The sequence below is a fragment of the Mesoplodon mirus genome (genome assembly GCF_964341445.2).
Source record: "Mesoplodon mirus genome assembly, chromosome: X".
NCBI classification, from domain to species: domain Eukaryota; kingdom Metazoa; phylum Chordata; class Mammalia; order Artiodactyla; family Ziphiidae; genus Mesoplodon; species Mesoplodon mirus.
The window spans coordinates 119339161-119357480 of record NC_138981.1 but is presented as its reverse complement, the minus strand read 5'-3'; the positions used below and the strand labels follow the sequence as shown (position 1 = coordinate 119357480).

The window sequence follows — 18320 nt, the reverse complement described above, 5'->3', positions numbered from 1 at the left end:
GTAAAAAACAATGTAATTAGCATTATAGATGTTGTATCAGAAGGATCCAAAGGTCCCCATTCCAATCTCAGTGTATGTCACACCTTCATGAAGTTCTTTCTAAAACTTCTTCCTCCCTGTCTTTCTCTCTCAATTGCTTACCCCCAGTACAGGTGCCCCAAACTCTCTCATTTTTCTTTTTCAACCTCTCCAAAACCTTCCCCAAACCTAGCCTGTGCTGCTGACTCTGGTCTTGTTCTTTTCTCTCATCTTCAGGATTTATTCATCTCTTTCTTGCCAGTACCTTTCTGCTCTATCCAATGTTAATCCTTCGAGTGGTCTCAGTGGTCAGGATGGCAGAAAAAGCATCTTTACAAATCAGGATGAGCAGGAGATGACCTGAATGTCTAAATGTTTTCATTTAGGTAGTAGTTCATTTTTTTCCTTCACATTTATTTTTCTGTGTCTGTTTCAGAATTCTTTCAACTTAAAGTAGTAACAGTATCCAAAGTGATCAGTAATTTGTTTTCCGTTTCCTCTTCTTGGAAGAGCCTGTTAGTACTCATGGACAGCCCTGAGCTACCCTACACTTCTCAGCATCCCTTTGCAGCTGAATTGGCCATGGACTAGTTCTAGTCTATGGAGTTTGAGTGGAAATGACATGTGTCACTTGTGCACCTAGATGGGTGAATATCCAGTTTGCCTTTTCCAAACTCTTTCCCCTGTTTGCTGTCTGGATAACACTAGTGTGACCTTGAAGCCACCAGATGGAAGCACTCTGAGTCCTTGAGTCACTGCCTGGAAGAGAATTAATCCACATTTGACTGTAATGTGAGTGAGAAATAAACCATTGTTGCATTGTTTGTTTTAGTAGCTAGCACTAATTAAGCTAATATATTATTTTTTATATTTTAATTAAACTCATTAATAAGTTCGTAATTGTAATGAAGTCCACTTTATCAATCTTTTCATCTGTAGTTAGTACTGTAAGGTCGGATCTTAACAGACGGCACCACGAAACAGAGGAAAGCTTCAAGTGAGCTTTATTAGGGGGCGCTCCTGGGCGAGGTTCACTGGTCCGAGAGAAAGGGGCCAGAGAAGTCGCACCCGGGCAAGGGTTGGGCAAGATTTTATAGGGGAAGAAGGGAAAGGGGTGTGGTGAATCTGGGAGGGCGCAGGGTATTCCTTATTTGGTGGTCTCTTCGGGTATCGTGGCAATATCTGGTGCCGGTTACACCAGTCTTGGGACCGCTAGTCCTGCCCCTCGAAAGGTGGGAAGCCTGGGCTGGGTGATAGGTCCCCGGGTCAGTTCCTGGAACTGGGTGGTCCGGAAAGTCTCCAGGTCAGTTTCTGGAACTGGGTGGTCCGGAGAGTTTCGGTCTGATGCAACCTGTGAATCTGATTGCGTTCCCCTGCCTCGGGGCCAGTTGGCCTTACAAGTACTCTTTATGCTCTAAGAAATTTTTGCCTAACCCAAGGTCATGGAGGCATTTTCTGATACTTTATTTTAGAAGTTTTATTGTTTTGCCTTTTACATTTAGGTCTACTATCTATCTCAAGTTAATTTTTGTATACAATTCGAGGGTCACGGTTAATTTTCCATATGGATATGCAATTAACCCAGCACCATATATTGAAAAGATCATCCCTCTCTCCCTGGGTTTCAGTAGCCCCTTCACTGAGTATCACGTGTAGAGACAGTCTCTAAAATGGCTCCATGGATCCCCACATTATTATTTTTCTTCTTTTTCTTTTTTCTGGCTGCACCACGTGGCATGCAGGATCTTAGTTCCCCAACCAGGGATTGAACCCGTGCCCTCAGCAGTGAAAGCCTGGCATCCTAACTACTGGACTGCCAGGGAATTCCCAGTGACTCACTTCTCATGAACAGTATATATGGCAAAAGTGACTGGAGTCTCTGTGATTAGGTTACAAAAGACCACAACTTCCATTTACTCTCTCTTTCTCTCCTTCTTCAGTAAAGAATTTTGTATTCTCGCTTTGTAATCTGGTGTGTGCTGTGCTGAGGTTGGAGGGAAGGGATGTCATGGGTCTGCAAATGGTATAGTTTGGTTGATATTGCTCAGAAGAAGATGGTGCTGGAAAGGCATCCCCCTGACAGTTGGATTATTAGGGGGTGCCTCTACTGGTTACCTGCAGGAGAAGACATCACAAACAAGCGCTCAGGTGCAAGAGACAATCAAACCGAGTCCCCTGGTGCTGTGCTACGTTTGCAAGGATGCCTTTTATGTCAAAAAGGGGAGAGCCTACCACATCTGGGTTACATGACAGGAAGCCAAATTTATTCAGCTTTTGTTATCTGGAGTTAACCTTCTGTCAAAAATATTACCACATATAAAATAGACTTCTTTTTTCTGTTTTTATAAGATTCTGCTTAAGAAAAATCTGAGGTATCAAATTTCATTTTCCAGCAGCGTCAGTTTACTGCAAGATAAGATGTAAATCAAATAAATATTTCTTTGTCCCTATCCCTCTCATCCCTCCTCCCATCTGGACACAAGACATATACTTAGAATATCAGCGAGAGAGATGGGTGGGCGGGGCTTGCGAAAGAATCAACATGCCTTTAGCTAGAGACGTACTACATTCATCGTTGGAAGAGGAAGAGAAAAAACATAAAAAGAAATGGCTCGTTCAAAGTCCAGATTCTTATTTTATGGATGGAAAATGTCCAGGTTGCTGCAGGATTGCCAGGGTTTGTAGCCATTCCCACATGGTGGTGCTTTGTGTAGGTTGTTCAACAGAGTTGTGCCAGCTGATGGGAAGAAAGGCCAGGCTCACAGAAGGGTGTTCATGCAGAAGAAAGCAACACTAATGATCCCCAGAACTTCCTGAATTTGGGTGATATCGCAGAAAGCCTTATTGGTTGTGTAATTCTAGTTAATCTATCAAGATAAGGTAATGATGTTTACTTCTGTAAGGTATACAAAAGTGATCTCCTCTTTTGGTGTCAGCTTGTCAATACTTTTTGATTATGGGCAAAAGCCAAGAACATAAATTTTCAGAGTCCAGAGAACATGCCACTTTTCTTCCTGATAAGTAAGCTAGTCTGCTGCTGCTTCACCTTTCTCCTGATTTAAGAACAAGTTTCCAAACACCAGGGGCACAAGTCACAGTGGTGGCTGGAGTGTGGCTGACTTTATCATGGGAAAATTTCAATCAAACCAGTTCCTCTCATTTTATTTCACAATTTCCCGGGGTCCCAGGAATTCCCCAGTCCTCTAATTCTGGCAGGAGGAGCAGAAGGTATTTTTCAGTCTCCGTTTTGCCGTTTATTCACCTAATGTGCTTGGGTGCATCCTTAGCCCCATCCTCTTCACTGGGCACGTGCCGCTGCTCACAGAGTGCAGGGCTCCCAGATTCCATCTGAGTCTGTACAAAGGGAGGGTCACATGAAAAAGAAGGGAGAGGTCCAGTTAGTCTCTTTGGGCTGGGTTATGTCTTTCTTGCAAAGGATTGCCAGGGAGGGGAAAGCACTAGGGAGGGACTTTGCCACTTCAGGCGAAAGCAAAATAGAGCAATTTCACTTCCATTTCCTGGGAGCATGGCACGATCCCAAGCCCCTTACATCCTGTCATTTAATCCTCAGTACAACTCTGTGAGGCAGATAGTATTATTTCAGATAAGAAACTGGGTTAGACACAGAGAGATTAAGAACTGGTATGAAATTCCATAGTTAGTAAGTAGTAAATCCAGGGTTTGAACCCAAGTCTGTCTGATTCCAGGGTCCATTCCCATAACTCATGTGACGCTGAGTTGTTACAGTAATTCGATGTTCAAGGGAGCAAACGGTAGTACATTTCACAGTGGGAAAATATGCAGCCGTTACAAAAATGATAAAAATATGGAAAGGTATCCAATATATATATTTAAAATTTATATATTAAAAATGCCCAACAATCACCTACTGCATGTCAGCCACAGTTCTAGGTGCCAGGGAATACAAATACCCTGCCCTCACGGAGCTTGTCACTGGAAGGTTCGGCTTGGGCAATAAACTAGCACCAACGCTGTCATTACTGCTTGCAGTAAGTGCAGTGAACAAAATGAAATGGAGCTCTGGGATTGGAGGGGGTGTTTCAGCTTGGGTGGAGCGGGAAGGCCTCTCCAAGGAGGTGAGATCTAAGTGACGAGAAGAAGGCAGTCATTGTGCATTTCAGCGGGTGGGGGGACGGCAAGTACAAGCGCACCGAGAAGGGGAGAGCACGTATATTGCTGGGACAGAAAGAAGGGAACTGGGGCTCAGGTGTTGTGGGCAGACTGGGGGCAGCAGTGGGGGAGTGGTAGGAGATTTGAGGGGCCAGATCATGCAGGACCCGGCAGGCCACATTAAGGAGTTTGGATTTTATTTCTAGCGCTGTGGAAAACCAGTGCTGTGTTGTAAGTAGGGAAGGAATATGATCTGGCTGCTTGGTAAGGATTGAAATGTGACAGTGCAAGAAGGGCAACAAAGAGAAGCATTAAAGGCTATAGTAGGTGATGGCCAAAGGAGGTCGGTGAATATTCTTCTCTAAAAGCAATTATAGACCGGGACCAAACTGACAAGACACCCGTCTCTGGACCATGGAAATCGACAAAGGGCATATAATAAGCTGAGAATTGTTTCTTTAAGAAAAACTACTGAACGTCAGGTGAGAACAGTAGGAATTTGACGCTTTTTAGTCTGGGCTACTCCTGTCTCCCCTCCATGTATCAGCACAGCCGCTCTATTATGGTAGGACAAGCTGTACAAGCAACAACTTTGCTGCCAGAGGTGGCTTGACTTGGTTTGCAGTGCAGCAGAAAAAACCCCGTGCTCCTAGGAATTGTGGGAAACAGAGCCAATCTTGGTGACAAATGAATGGAGGAAGGACAGTGTCACAGCCTGCCTAGCTAGACTGACAGACTAGCTTTCAACTTAACCGGAAAATCCACAAAGTGAGACAACCATGGGGGACCTTGCTCAGTACCCACGTGTCTGTGGCAGTCTAGAAGGCCATGCACATGCTCAAAGCTGCCCGAATGCTGAGAGAGCAGAGAGAGTCCTTGCTCTCCTTAAGATCCTGGTCAAATGTGAGGCTTTGCGTGTGATGGAGGAGACATGAGAGGGCCTGGTAGAAAGTAGAAGCTGAGACATACTTGTAAACTGCCTGAACTTTGTATGTAACCTGAAACCCACACAGAAATCCATCCGCAAGAGATGGAACACTTACAGTCTCAAGATTTTTTTTTAACATCTTTATTGGAGTATAATTGCTTTACAATGTTGTGTTAGTTTCTGCTATATAACAAAGTGAATCAGCTATTTGTATACATATAATCCCAAATCCCCTCCCTCTTGCATCCACGTCTCAAGATTTTTAAGCACAACCTCTAACCAGTCATTGGCTGCTCACAAAGATATGCTGACACACAGGGGTGACCCCTAAGAGACAGGCTTAAAAATTAAAAACATAGAATTTTTTAAAACCTGAATGAAATCATTAGTGGCTACAGGCTTTAGGGACAACAGACTTTACTCAATGAATCTAGAAAGTCTGTTAACTAACTAAGTAACTAATAAAACACAGCCAACAACAGCCTCCAGGGAATCAACCTACAGTTCCTACACTTCTGTTGAAAATATCCAGTTTTCAACAAAAAAATTATGAGACATTCAGAGAAACGGCATTCAGGAAGAAAGCAGCCGAAGAGGCCGACTCTGAGTTGGCTGAGATGTTGGATTTAGCGCAAAAAACTTCAAAGCCACTGTTATAAATATGTTCAAAGAACTAAAAGAAATGATGCTTAAATGATTAAAATATGGTATACTGGAAGTAACTCATCAAACAGAGAAACTGGGATCCTCATACATTGGTGGTGAGGATGTAAAAGTGGTCCAGATACTTTAGAATCAGCTCGTCGATTTCTTAACATAGGACTCAGCAATTTCACTCGTAGAAACCTGCCAAAGATAAATGAAAACACGTGCCCACACAAACATAGGCATTCAGATGTTCATACCAGCATTACTCATAATGTCCAAAAGACCAAACGACCATCAATACACACATAGTACATAAAATGTGGCATATCTAGTCAATGGAATATTATTCGCAATTATTATATGCAACAACATAGTTGAACCTGAAAAACATTGTGATAAGCGGAAGAAGCCAGGCACAAAAAAAACCCCTACATTTTGTACCATTCTCTTTATTAAAATGCCACTAAAAGGCATATTTACAGAGACCTGAAGCAAATCAGTGGTTGCCTAGGGCTAGGGGTGGGAGCCTGGATTAATTGTAGACACATAGGAGCAAACTCTTTGCGGTGAGGGAAATGTTCTAAAACTGGATTGTGGTTCTGATGGCAAAAGTCTATAACTTTACAAAAAAGTCATTTTTTAATGCTTACAATAGATGAATTTTGTATTATGTAAATTATCCTGCCATAGAAGTGTTAAAACTTAAATAAACATTTTTATAAAGGCTGACGGAGGCCCAGTCTGGGAAGCACGTTTGTCCTAATGCACCGGAGACACAGGGCAGGTGGGAGGCACCCAGTCAATGGCAAACGGCCAGGTCTTGGAAACCTCTTTATCATCATAGTTAAAAATGTCTTTACCCCCTACCCAGAGACACCAGAGCAGTTGCGGGCATCAGAAAGGGAATCTCAACATACCCTTCCCTTCCCCCACTGGGAACACCTTGTAGCCTGACCTTATGAAACTCTCAGTCATCAGCAGCAGGACACACAGGAAGCCCCGGGGGCACCAGATAAATGAAGCCGACCAACATAACACCACAGAGTCTCTGAAAACAAACTGCCATTGGAACCACAGCCCACAAAATTAGGTCAAGACCTGTATGCTAAACTAAAACAGGGTGAATGCCTGCCAAAATAAAAGAATTATATAGTTCTCAGAGTCCTAAATTAATGAACAAAATGTCCAAGATACACTTGAAAACCACCCATCATAACAAGAACCAGAAAATCACAACTTGAATGAGGAGAAGCAATCAACTGATGCCAAAACTGAGATGAATCAGATGTTGGAATTATCTGACAAGGATTTCAAAGCAGCTATCATAAAAAATGCTTCTGCAATCAATTACAAGTTCTCTTGAAACAAGTGAAAAAATAGAAGATCTCGGCAAAAAGTAGAAGTCATAAAAAAGAACCAAATGGAAATTATAGAACTGAAAATTCCAATAACTGAAATAAATAACTTGCTGAATGGGTTTAATGACAGAGGACATAAACTTGAGGACAGAATCATAGCAGCCACCCATTTCGAACAACAGAAAATAGACTGAAAAGAAACAGAGCCCGAGGGACCTGTGGGATAATAAAATATCCCAATGTTTGTATAATCGGTGCCTCAAAAGGATAGGCAATAGGGAGACTGAAAGAGTATTTGAAGAAACAATGGCTGCAAAGTTCTGATTTGGCAAAAGACACAAAGCTACAGGCCCAAGAAGCTGAGTGAACCATAAATAGGAAAATCAAAGAAAGGTGCTAAGGCACATCATAATTAAACTTTTGAAAAATAAAGACAAAGAAAAAAATCTCAAAAGCAGCCTGAGAGCAATGACATATTACCTAGAGGGGCACACCAATTCAAAAATGTATTTCTCATCTGAAAACATAGAGGCCAGAAGTGACACAACATTTTTCAAATGCTGAGAGAAAAGAATTGTCAACAGCAAATTCTGTTTCAGGTATCCTTCAGGAATGAAGGGAAAAGAAAAACATTTTCAGGCAAGGGAAAACTAAAAGAATTTTTCACTAGCAGACATGCCATTAAATATTGGCTAAAGGAAATTCTTCAAACAGGAAGATAATGATAAAAGAACGAAATTTGAAGCATCAGGAAGGAAGAAGGAACAATGGAAAGAGCAGAAATATGGGTACATATAGTAAACTGTTTTCCTCAGGAGTTTTATAAAGCATTACTAGTGATTAAATACAGTATAATAACACCATCTAATACTCAAAATAATGATATTTAAAAGTGGGGAGGGTAGAGAGACCTAACCGAGAGTGAGGTTTCCACATTTGAAATGGTAAAAAGTTGATATCAGTAAACTTTTGTAAGGCACATATTTATAATGTAATACACCAAGCAAGTACTACACTTGTGTAGTGAAAACTACACAGAGACTCAAAAACACTTAATGAATCAAGATGGGATTAAAAAAAATGTCTAACTGGCCCACAGGAAGGCAAGAAAAGAGGAACAAAGGAATGGGAACCAGAAGGATTAAAAAAAGAAAACAAATAATAAAACAACAAATTCAAGTGCTAATATATCCATAATTACATGAAATATAAAGGATGTGAATACAACAATTAAAAGGCAAAGATTACACAAGTAATAAAACATGACACAAATACATACTCCTTACAAAACTTTAATGCTTTTCTCGTTTCTTGATGTAGGAACTTAGGTTTTTTTGATTTGAGACCTATGCTTATTTCTTCTTCTTTTTTTTTTTTTTGCGGTACACGGGCCTCTCACTGTTGTGGCCTCTCCCGTTGCGGAGCACAGGCTCTGGACGTGCAGGCTCAGTGGCCATGGCTCATGGGCCCAGCTGCTCCACGGCATGTGGGATCTTCCCGGACTGGGGCACGAACCTGTGTCCCCTGCATCGGTAGGCACACACTCAACCACTGCGCCACCAGGGAAGCCCTATGCTTATTTCTAATGTAAGCATTTAGTGGCTTAAATTCCTTCTCAACACTATTTTTGAATGTCATAAGTAAATTCAATGGCATAAATAAGTTGAAAGTAAAAGGATGGAAAAAGATGTAAATTGCAAATATTAACTTTAAAAAGCAGGTGTGGCTATAGTAATATCTGATAAAATAGACTTCCAATTTAAAAAAATCACTACAGGGAATTCTGTGGCAGTCCAGTGGTTAGGACTACACTTTTCCACTGCAGGGAGCAGAGGTTTGATCCCTGGTCAGGGAACTAAGATCGTGCAAGCTGCGTGGCATGGCCAAAAGTCAATAAGTTAAATAAATAAATAAATAATAATCAGTACAAAGAGGGACATTATATAATAGGATCAATCACTGAGGAAAATATTACAATCCTAAAGGTGTGCATACCCAAAATCAGAGTCTCAAAATATATGAAGCAAAAACTGATGGAGTTGAAAATAGAAATAGGCAAATCCACAATTATAGTTGGGAACTCTAAAACCTCCACTCTTAGCAACAGATAGAACTTCCTCACAGAAAATCAACAAATATATAAAAGATTTGAGCAATGCTATAAACCAATCAGGATCAAATTGACATATACAGAAGATTCTGTCCAACAACAACAGAATGCACATTTTTTTCAAGCATATGGAAAGGGAAAGGCCCTATGATAGATAAAACAATATTGACAAAGAATAAAGTGGGAGGAATCGCTCTACCTGATAATAAGACTTACTATATAGCTACAGTAATCAAGACAGTGTTGGTATTGGTGGGTGGAGGGCTAAACACATTGGTCAATGGGATAGAATCAAGAATCCAGAAATAGACCCTCACAGATCTGCTCAGTTGCTTTTTTTTTTTTTTTTTTTTTTGCGGTACGCGGGCCTCTCACTGTTGTGGCCTCTCCCGTTACGGAGCACAGGCTCCGGACGCACAGGCTCAGCGGCCATGGCTCACGGGCCCAGCCGCTCCACAGCATGTGGGATCTTCCCAGATCGGGGCACGAACCCACGTCCCCTGCATCGGCAGGCGGACTCTCAACCACTGCGCCACCAGGGAAGCCCTGCTCAGTTGCTTTTAACAAATGTACAAGAGTAATTCAGTGGAGGGATAGCCTTCTCAACAAGCAGTGCTGGAGCAATTGGACATCCACAGGCAAAAAAACAACAACAACAAAAAACTTCCACCTAAGCGTCATACTTTATACAAAAATTATCATAAAACGGATCACAGACCTAAATGTAAAACATAGAACTATAAAAACTTTAGAAAGAACATAGGAGACAATATTTAGGAACTTGGGCTAGGCAAAGACTTCTTAGACTTGACACCAAAAGCATGATCCATAAAAGGAAAAATATAAAATTTGACCTCATCAAAATTAAAAACTTTTGTTCTGTGAAAGTCTGTGGGAAGAGGATAAACTATGGATTGGGAGAGAATATTTGCAAACAACATATCTGACAAAGGATTAGTATCAGGAATATATAAAGAGCTTTCAAGACTCAGCAGCAAAACAAAAAAACAAAAAATCCAATTATAAAATGACCGAGAGACATCATGGAGAGTCATGTCACCAAAGTGGATATACAGATAGCAAATAAGCACATGAAAGGATGTCCAACATCATTAGCCATCAGGGAAATACAAATTAAAACCAAAATGAAACATCACTACACATCTATCAGAATGGCTAAAATCAAAAACAGCGATAACAGCAAATGATGGTGAGGATTCAGAGAAACTGGCTCACCCCTACATTGGTGTGCGGACGCAAAATGGTACAACCACTTTGGAAACTAGTTTTGCAGAGTCTTTCAAAAGTAAACATGCAATTATCATATAACCCACCAAGGGCACCCTTGGTCATTTATCCCAGAGAACTGGAAATTTATGTTCACAGAAAAACCTGTACACACATGTTCATAGCATCTTTATGCTTAATAGGCAAAAACTGGGAACAGCTCAGATGTCCTTCAACAAGTGATGGTTAAATAAACTGTGGCATATCCATACCATGGGCTACTACTCAACAGTTAAAAGGAATAAACTATTGAAACACACAACAACGTGGATGAACCCCTAGGAAATTACACTGAGTGGAAAAAAAGCCAATCTCCAAAAGTTAAAAAAGCATGATTCCTTTTCTATAGCATTTAAAAATTTTTATTTATTTATTTTTGGCTGTATTGGGTCTTTGTTGCTGTGTGCGGGCTTTCTCTAGTTGTGGCGGGCGGGGGCTACTCTTTGTTGTGGTGTGCGGGCTTCTCATTGTCGTGGCTTCTCTTGTTGTGGAGCACGGGCTCTAGGTGCCTAGGCTTCAGTAGTTGTGGCACGCAGGCTCAGTAGTTGTGGCTCGAGGTCTCTAGAGTGCAGGCTCAGTAGTTGTGGTGCATGGTCTTAGTTGCTCCATGGCATGTGGGATCTTCCTGGACCAGGGATCAAACCCATGTCCCCTGCATTGGCAGGCAGATTCTTAACCACTGCGCCACCAGGGAAGTCCCTCTATAGCATTTTTGAAAGGACAAAATTTTAGAAATGAAGGACAGATTAATGGTTACCAGGAATTAGGGACAGTAGAGCAGGCAGCAGGAGGGAAGTGGGTGTGGTTATAAAATGGCAACAGGAGGGATCTTTGTGTCCTTGGAACTATTCAGTATTTTGACTTTTGTGATGGATGCACAAACTTACACAGAAAGAAAAAAGAAGTGTAGCACTAAATATAACACGTACACACACATACACACAAATGGGAACCATTAAAACCAGGGAAATCAGAGTAAGATTGGTGGATTATATTAATGTCAATAGCCTGGTTTATAGTTTTGTAACATGTTGCCATTTGGGTAAACTGAGCAATGTGAGCAAGCAATCTCTCTGTATTTCTTACAACTGCCTGGAATCTTCAGTTATCTCGATAAAATTTTCAATTAAACGTACTACAGCACAAATCTAGAGAAGAGATGAGGAAATTGGACTTAGGTGATGATGGAGCTCTTGCCAGGGTGTTATTCAGTGAAAAGAAACAAGGTCCAGGATAGCTTGTGCGGTGTGTTCCCACTTATGATTTAAAATGATGCATCTATACATATTTGTATATCAGCATTGAAAATTACTGGAAGGGGACATAGGAAATTGTTGAAATAGTGGCCACTGGAAAGTCTAGCATGGGAGGAGACCCACTTCTCAAAATAGGCCCTTTTGTGGTACTTTATTTATCTGTTTTTTTGTTGTTGTTTTTTTGCGGTACATGGGCCTCTCACTGTTGTGGCCTCTCCTGTTGCGGAGCACAGGCTCCAGATGTGCAGGCTCAGCGGCCATGGCTCATGGGCCCAGCCGCTCTTCAGCATGTGGGATCTTCCCGGACCGCAGCACGAACCCGTGTCTCCTGCATCGGCAGGCAGACTCTCAACCACTGCGCCACCAGGGAAGCCCTATTTATCTGTTTTTAATTGAAGTGTAGTTGATTTACAATGTTGTGCCAGTCTTTGCTGTACAGCCACGTGGATAAACAACAAGGTCCTTTATTTTTCTTTTAACCATGTGCCTATATTGCTTGTGTTAATTTATACTAAAAAATACATAGAAATGAGAATATCTTTCATGAAATATAAACTTCAGTGTTTTTAAATACGAATTTTTATATTCAGTGCTGTCATAATTATTACAGAGAATCTGTGGGGAAAATCTCACAGGGGGAAAACAAATTTGCTAGTTTTGTTGGAGGAGGAAACTTTCATCAAAAAATGATTGCCATTGCTCTGATACTCCTGAACCCCTAGACTCCAGGCCAGAGCCAATTACAGAGGAAGCTATCACAGGGGAGTGGGATGAGTTGTGGTATCAGCTTGATGGTAGTTTAAAAAAAAAAAGGTTCCTGAAGGCACTGTATTTTGATGTCGAACTGTATGGAAGAAATAATTCTTTGTGCTAGCATTTTGCCATTTAATCCTGATCACTCTGATCACTGATCACATTTTAAATCTGTTCATGAAAACTGGCATGTATAATTTAAAAGTTTATATCCTCCTAAATGTTCGCTTGTAAATATCAAGAATGTTGGCAGTAGTTGGTGTCTAATATTTCCTACAGCCCACCAGCAGGGAAGAGAGGAACTGATGGGCAGATTGTGATAAATCAGCTGGGCCTAAGTCTGGGTGTGTCAGAACTCCTGAAAAGCCTGATCCATTCTGACTAAATGAGGAACAGCTAGGGAACAAGTCTGTGGTACAATTAATTGATGTGTAAATTCTCTGAGACCTTTTGAGCTAAATGTAAGCCTCAGCCACATACAGAGGCAAGACTGCGCAAACAACGGAATCCGTGTAAACAGCAAAGGTAGTGGGTCACACTTAGGTTACCTTGGGCTAATGTAATTTTGAAAATGTTTGGGGTTTTTTTGACACTGATGAGAGATCTCTGATAAATCACTACTCCACAGCAACATTTTCATCATAAAACCGATCTGTTTATGCCCTTATTTTTACTTTTACAGCCTGTTCTATATTTTAGGAAGGCGTTGACAAGCAGCTGTTTAAAACAGCTGGAACAGCTTTTAAAACACATACTCTGGGCCTCTGGCTCCCTCTTCACAGACCTCAATGGCTGGAAGGCATCATTTTGCACTGACAGTGAAGTATCTCAAATAACTTTTGAGTTTGAGCAGCAAGTTGGATGATGTTGCTGGTGAATTTTCACTGGTGAATATTTAAAGAAGAAATGCCACTAATCATACACAAACCTGTTTATAAAATGGAGAAGGAGGTACACTTCATACATTTTTCTATGAAGCAGCAAAACCTTGATGCCAAAATGTTGCAAAGTAATTGGTTTGAAGAGAGCTGCCAATCAATATACTTTCTGTACATAGATGCAAAAATCCTCAACAAAATATATAGTCAAAACCAGCAATATATTAAAAGAATAAAGGGAAAAGGGGGAAAAGTATGATCATGTCAATAGAGTAAGAAGATTTTGACAAAATCCAGCACCTGTTCATGATAAACAACAACAACAAAACCTCAGCAGACTGGATACAGAAAAAGCTACAGGTCTCATGATATTTACTGATGAAATACAGATACTTTCCCCTAAATTTAGAATTAGGCACGGATGCCCAGTCTCACTGCTTCCACTGAACATTGTTCTGGAAATCCTAGCAAGTGCAATAAGGTAAAATAAAGGCATAAATATTAGAAAAGAAAAGTTAAAAGCACCTGTATTTGCATACAACATGATTGTTTATGTAGAAAATTCTAAGGAATCTGCAAAATCATTCTTCAAACAAATAAGTGAGTCTACCAAGTTGACATGACTCAATTTACAAAAAGAGTAGTATATATTTATAGTGACCCAAAACATTTGGGAAAAAATTTAAGCAAACAATTCTATTTACAATAGCATCAAAACTATAACATAACTTAGGAAAAATATAACAGATGTACGTGAGCTCTACTTTGAAGAGTGTAAAAATTGCTGGATAAAGACTAAATATTATTAAGATGTTCATTCTCCCCAAATTAATTGCTAGATCATATAATAAAATAAAATCCTGGAAGGTTTTTTTGAAAAAATTGACAAGCTATTTCTACAGATTTCCCCATTTTTTTACTGATGTATAGTTGACAAAAATTATATATATCTAAGGTGTATGATGATATTTTGATATACATAATACATTTTGAAATAATAGCCAAAATCAAGCTAATTAACATATTACCTCACATAGTTACTTCTTCCTTCCTCCCTCCCTCCCTCCCTCCCTCCCTCCCTCTCTTCCTTTCTTCCTTCCTGTCTTTCTTTCTCTTTCCTCTCTTTAGTGGTAAGAACACTTAAGATCTTCCTTCTTAGCAAATTTCAAGTATACAATACAACATTGTTGACTATATTCATATTGCTGTACATTAGATCCCCATAATTTATTCTTGCATAACTGAAAGTTTGAACTCGTTGACCAACATCTCCCCACTCCTCTCCCCCCCACACACAGACACACTCCTGGCAACTATCATTTTACTCTCTGCTTCCATCAATTTGACTATTTTAGATTCCACATATAAGTGAGACCATGCAATATTTGTCTTTATGTATCTGGCTTGTTTCACTTAGCATAATATCCTCCAGGTTCATCCATGTTGTTTTAAATGGCAGGTTTTCCTTCTTTTTTTAGGCTACATGATATTCTGTGGTATATGCATACCACATTTTCATTCTCCATTCATCTGTCAGTGGATAGTTCAGTTGTTTCCATATCTTGGCTATTGTGAATAATGCTATAATGAACAAGAAGTGCAGATATCTCTTTGAAATATAGATTTTATTTTAATTTGCTTATTTTTTATTGAACTATAGTTGTTTTAGAGATATAGATTTTAATTCCTTTGGATATATACCCAGAAGTGGGATTACTGAATCATGTGGTACTTCTATTTTTAATTTTTTGAGGAATCTCCATTCTATTTTCATAATAGCTGTACCAATTTACATTCTCACAAACAGTGTACAAGTGTTCCCTTTTCTCCACATCCTCACCAACACTTGTTGTCTTTTGTCTTTTTGATAATAGCCACTCTAACAAGTGTGAGGTGATATCTCATTGTGGTTTTGATTTGCATTTCCCTGAGGATTAGTGATGTTGAGCAACTTCTCATGTACCTGTTGGCCATTTCAGTGTCTTCTTTTGAAAAATGTATGTTCAGGTCCCTTGCCCATTTTTTTAATGAGGTTATTTGATTTTTCTGCTCTTGAGTTTTATGAGTTACTTACGTATTTTGGATATTCGCCCCTTTTTTACTTGATAATAGTTTTCGAACATTTTCTCTCATTATGTAGGTAGTCTCTTCACTCTGTTGAATGTTTCCTTTGCTGAAGTAAAGCTTTTTAGTTTGATGCAATCCCACTTGCCTATTTACACTTTTGTTGCCTGGTATTTTGAGGTGATACCCAAAAAAAATCATTGCCTAGTTCAATGTGAGGAGGTTTTTTCCTTATGTTTTCTTCTTGTAGTTTTACAGTTTCAGGTCTTATGTTTAAGTCTTTAATTATTTATGAATTGACTTTTGTATATGGTGTGAGATATGGTTCCAATTTATTCTGCAGGTGAATTTCCAGTTTTCCTAAAATCATGTATTGAAGAGACTCTTCCCACTATGTGTTCTTGACACCCTTGTTGAAATCAGTTGAGTGTAAATGTGTGGATTTATTTCTGGGCTCTCTATTCTGTTCCATTGGTCTATGTGTCTCTTTAGTGTGCCAGAATCATATTATTTTGATTACTGTCACTTTGTAATATATTTTGAAATCAGGAATTGTGAGGCCTTCAGCTTCGTTCTTCTTGCTCAAGATTGCTTTGGCTATTTGGAGTCTTTTGCAGTTCCATATAAATTTTAGGACTGTTTTTCTCTGAAAAATGCCATTGGAATTGTTTTGTGTGTGTGTGTGGTATGCAGGCCTCTCACTGTTGTGGCCTCTCCCGTTGCGGAGCACAGGCTCCGGATGCGCGGGCTCAGCAGCCATGGCTCACAGGCCTAGCCGCTCTGCGGCATGTGGGATCTTCCCGGACTGGGGCATGAACCCACGTCCCCTGCATCGGCAGGCGGACTCTCAACCACTGCGCCACCAGGGAAGCTCGCCATTGGAATTTGGTAGGGTTTGTACTGAATTCATAGATCTCTTTGGGTAGTATGGACACAAGCTGTCTTTCCATTTATCTGTGTCTCCTTTAATTTCCTTCATTGATGTTTTATAATTTTTGGTGTACAAGTCTTTCAACTCTTTAAGTTTATACCTAAGTATTTTATTCTTTTTGTTGCTATTGTGAATGAGATTCTTTTCTTAAACTTCTTTTTAGATAGTTCATTGTTTCTGTGTAAAAATGCCACTGTTTTTTGTATGTTGATTTTGTATCCTACAACTTTACTGAATTCATTTTTGTTCTAGTAGATTTTTTGTTGAGTGTTTAGGGTTTTCTTCAAACAGAGATAATTTTACCTCTCTTTTCCTATTTGGATGCCTTTATTTCTTTTTCTTGTCTAATTGCTCTGGCTAAGACTTCCAGTACTATTTTGAATAGAAGTGACAAGTGTGGGCACCCTTGCCTTGTACTGGATCTTAGAGGGAAGGCTTTCACATTTTCCCAATTGATTATGATGTTAGCTGTGGGCTTTTCATATATGACCTTTATTGTGTTGAGGTATAAAATAGCCAAATCTTGAAGACAAAGGACAGAGTTAATAAACTTATATATATGAATTCAAATATTACTATAAAATTTCAGTAATTAAGACAGTGTGGTACTAGCATACAGATAGAAAAATAGATCGATGCAACAGAGTAGGGATTCTAGAATTAAACCTAAATTTCTAAATTCAATTGATTTTTGACCGTCTGCCAAAGTAGTTCACTTGCAAAAATGAAGTCTTTTCAAGGAATGGTACTAGAACAACTGAATAACTGTATTAAAAATATACTGTTAACCCCTACCTCACACTATGCACAAAACATAATTCAAGATGGCTCATAGATATAAATATAATGCTTAAATTACAAAGCTTTTAGAAGAAAACATAAATGAATATCTTTGCAGTCAGGGGGTCACCAGTGTTTTTTGTAGGCAGGACACAGAAAGAAATAAATATATAAGCAAATATCTTGGTCAACTAGACTTACTGAGAATAAAGAACTTCTGTTTATCGAAAGATACCATTAAGAAAATGAATAGGCAAGCCAAATGCTTGGAGAAATATTCACAAACCATATTAAGCATAATGAAAAGGTAGAAAGGGCTATGTTTTCCCCCCAAATCCATTATTCTCTATGATAGCTCCCCAGTTTTTCTGTTTTGCCATTTATCATAATATCTGGTCATCCATTTGCTTGTTTGTTTGGTGTCTCACCCACAAAAATGTAATCCCTCTGAGAGAAGGGTTTTCTACCAGTTTCTATCTCAGTGAACACAGTAGGTACTCAAGAAACATTTATTGAATAAATAAATAGTATTTATCCTTTGATATAGGAGGGGCTGGGAATGTATGTTTATCCACTGGGTTTATTCACTCTTTAGCATCATCCAAAGAGCCAACTTGGCTGTGCATAGGAGACTCTAAATGTTCACAGCTCAGGCTGGATCTGCTTTGGTATTTCCAGTTGTTGGCAACTTGAGATATGTTTATTCCATGCCTCTACCTTGGAAAGTAAAATTTGATATTTGTTAGTCATCAGGAAACTGAACCAATCTTTTAGGCTTGTATTGTTCCTTGAGTTATTCAGCTATGCTTAGCTAGCAACTCAGTTGGAATGGTCATAAATTTCATGGTAAATCTTTTGGATTAGAGTATGGCAAAGCCTCATACTTTATCATGACTTTAAAGTTGCTTTCACGTATTGGTGAGGATATCAAAGTATTTCAAGCTCCAGATGGAAGCACTTAAGTGAACTGCACATCATCTTGGTGCAGGAAGCCTTGACTTTGGTGCTCATTGCAGGTAGGATTTATCAGCCTCATTTTACATCCTAAAATGCTAGCAAAGATGGTGAACACTGAGAACAATTTGGGTATTGATTGTTTATATACCAGCCAGTGTAAAAATTTGCTTTCAAATTCTCAAAGTCTATTTCTGTTTATTTGCACACAAGTAAAGAGAGCA

The 18320-nt window shown here is 39.5% G+C and overlaps 1 protein-coding gene across 1 annotated transcript; it reads left to right on the top strand.

The window, feature by feature from the left end:
• Positions 1-2560: 2560 nt before the first annotated feature.
• Positions 2561-2815, top strand: LOC309796927 (small ribosomal subunit protein eS27-like; the record flags this gene model as incomplete). The annotated part of the gene is made up of 1 exon (XM_082610334.1): positions 2561-2815. One exon carries the CDS (start codon positions 2561-2563, stop codon positions 2813-2815), a length of 255 nt encoding a protein of 84 aa, XP_082466460.1.
• Between the last annotated feature and the right edge of the window lie 15505 nt (positions 2816-18320).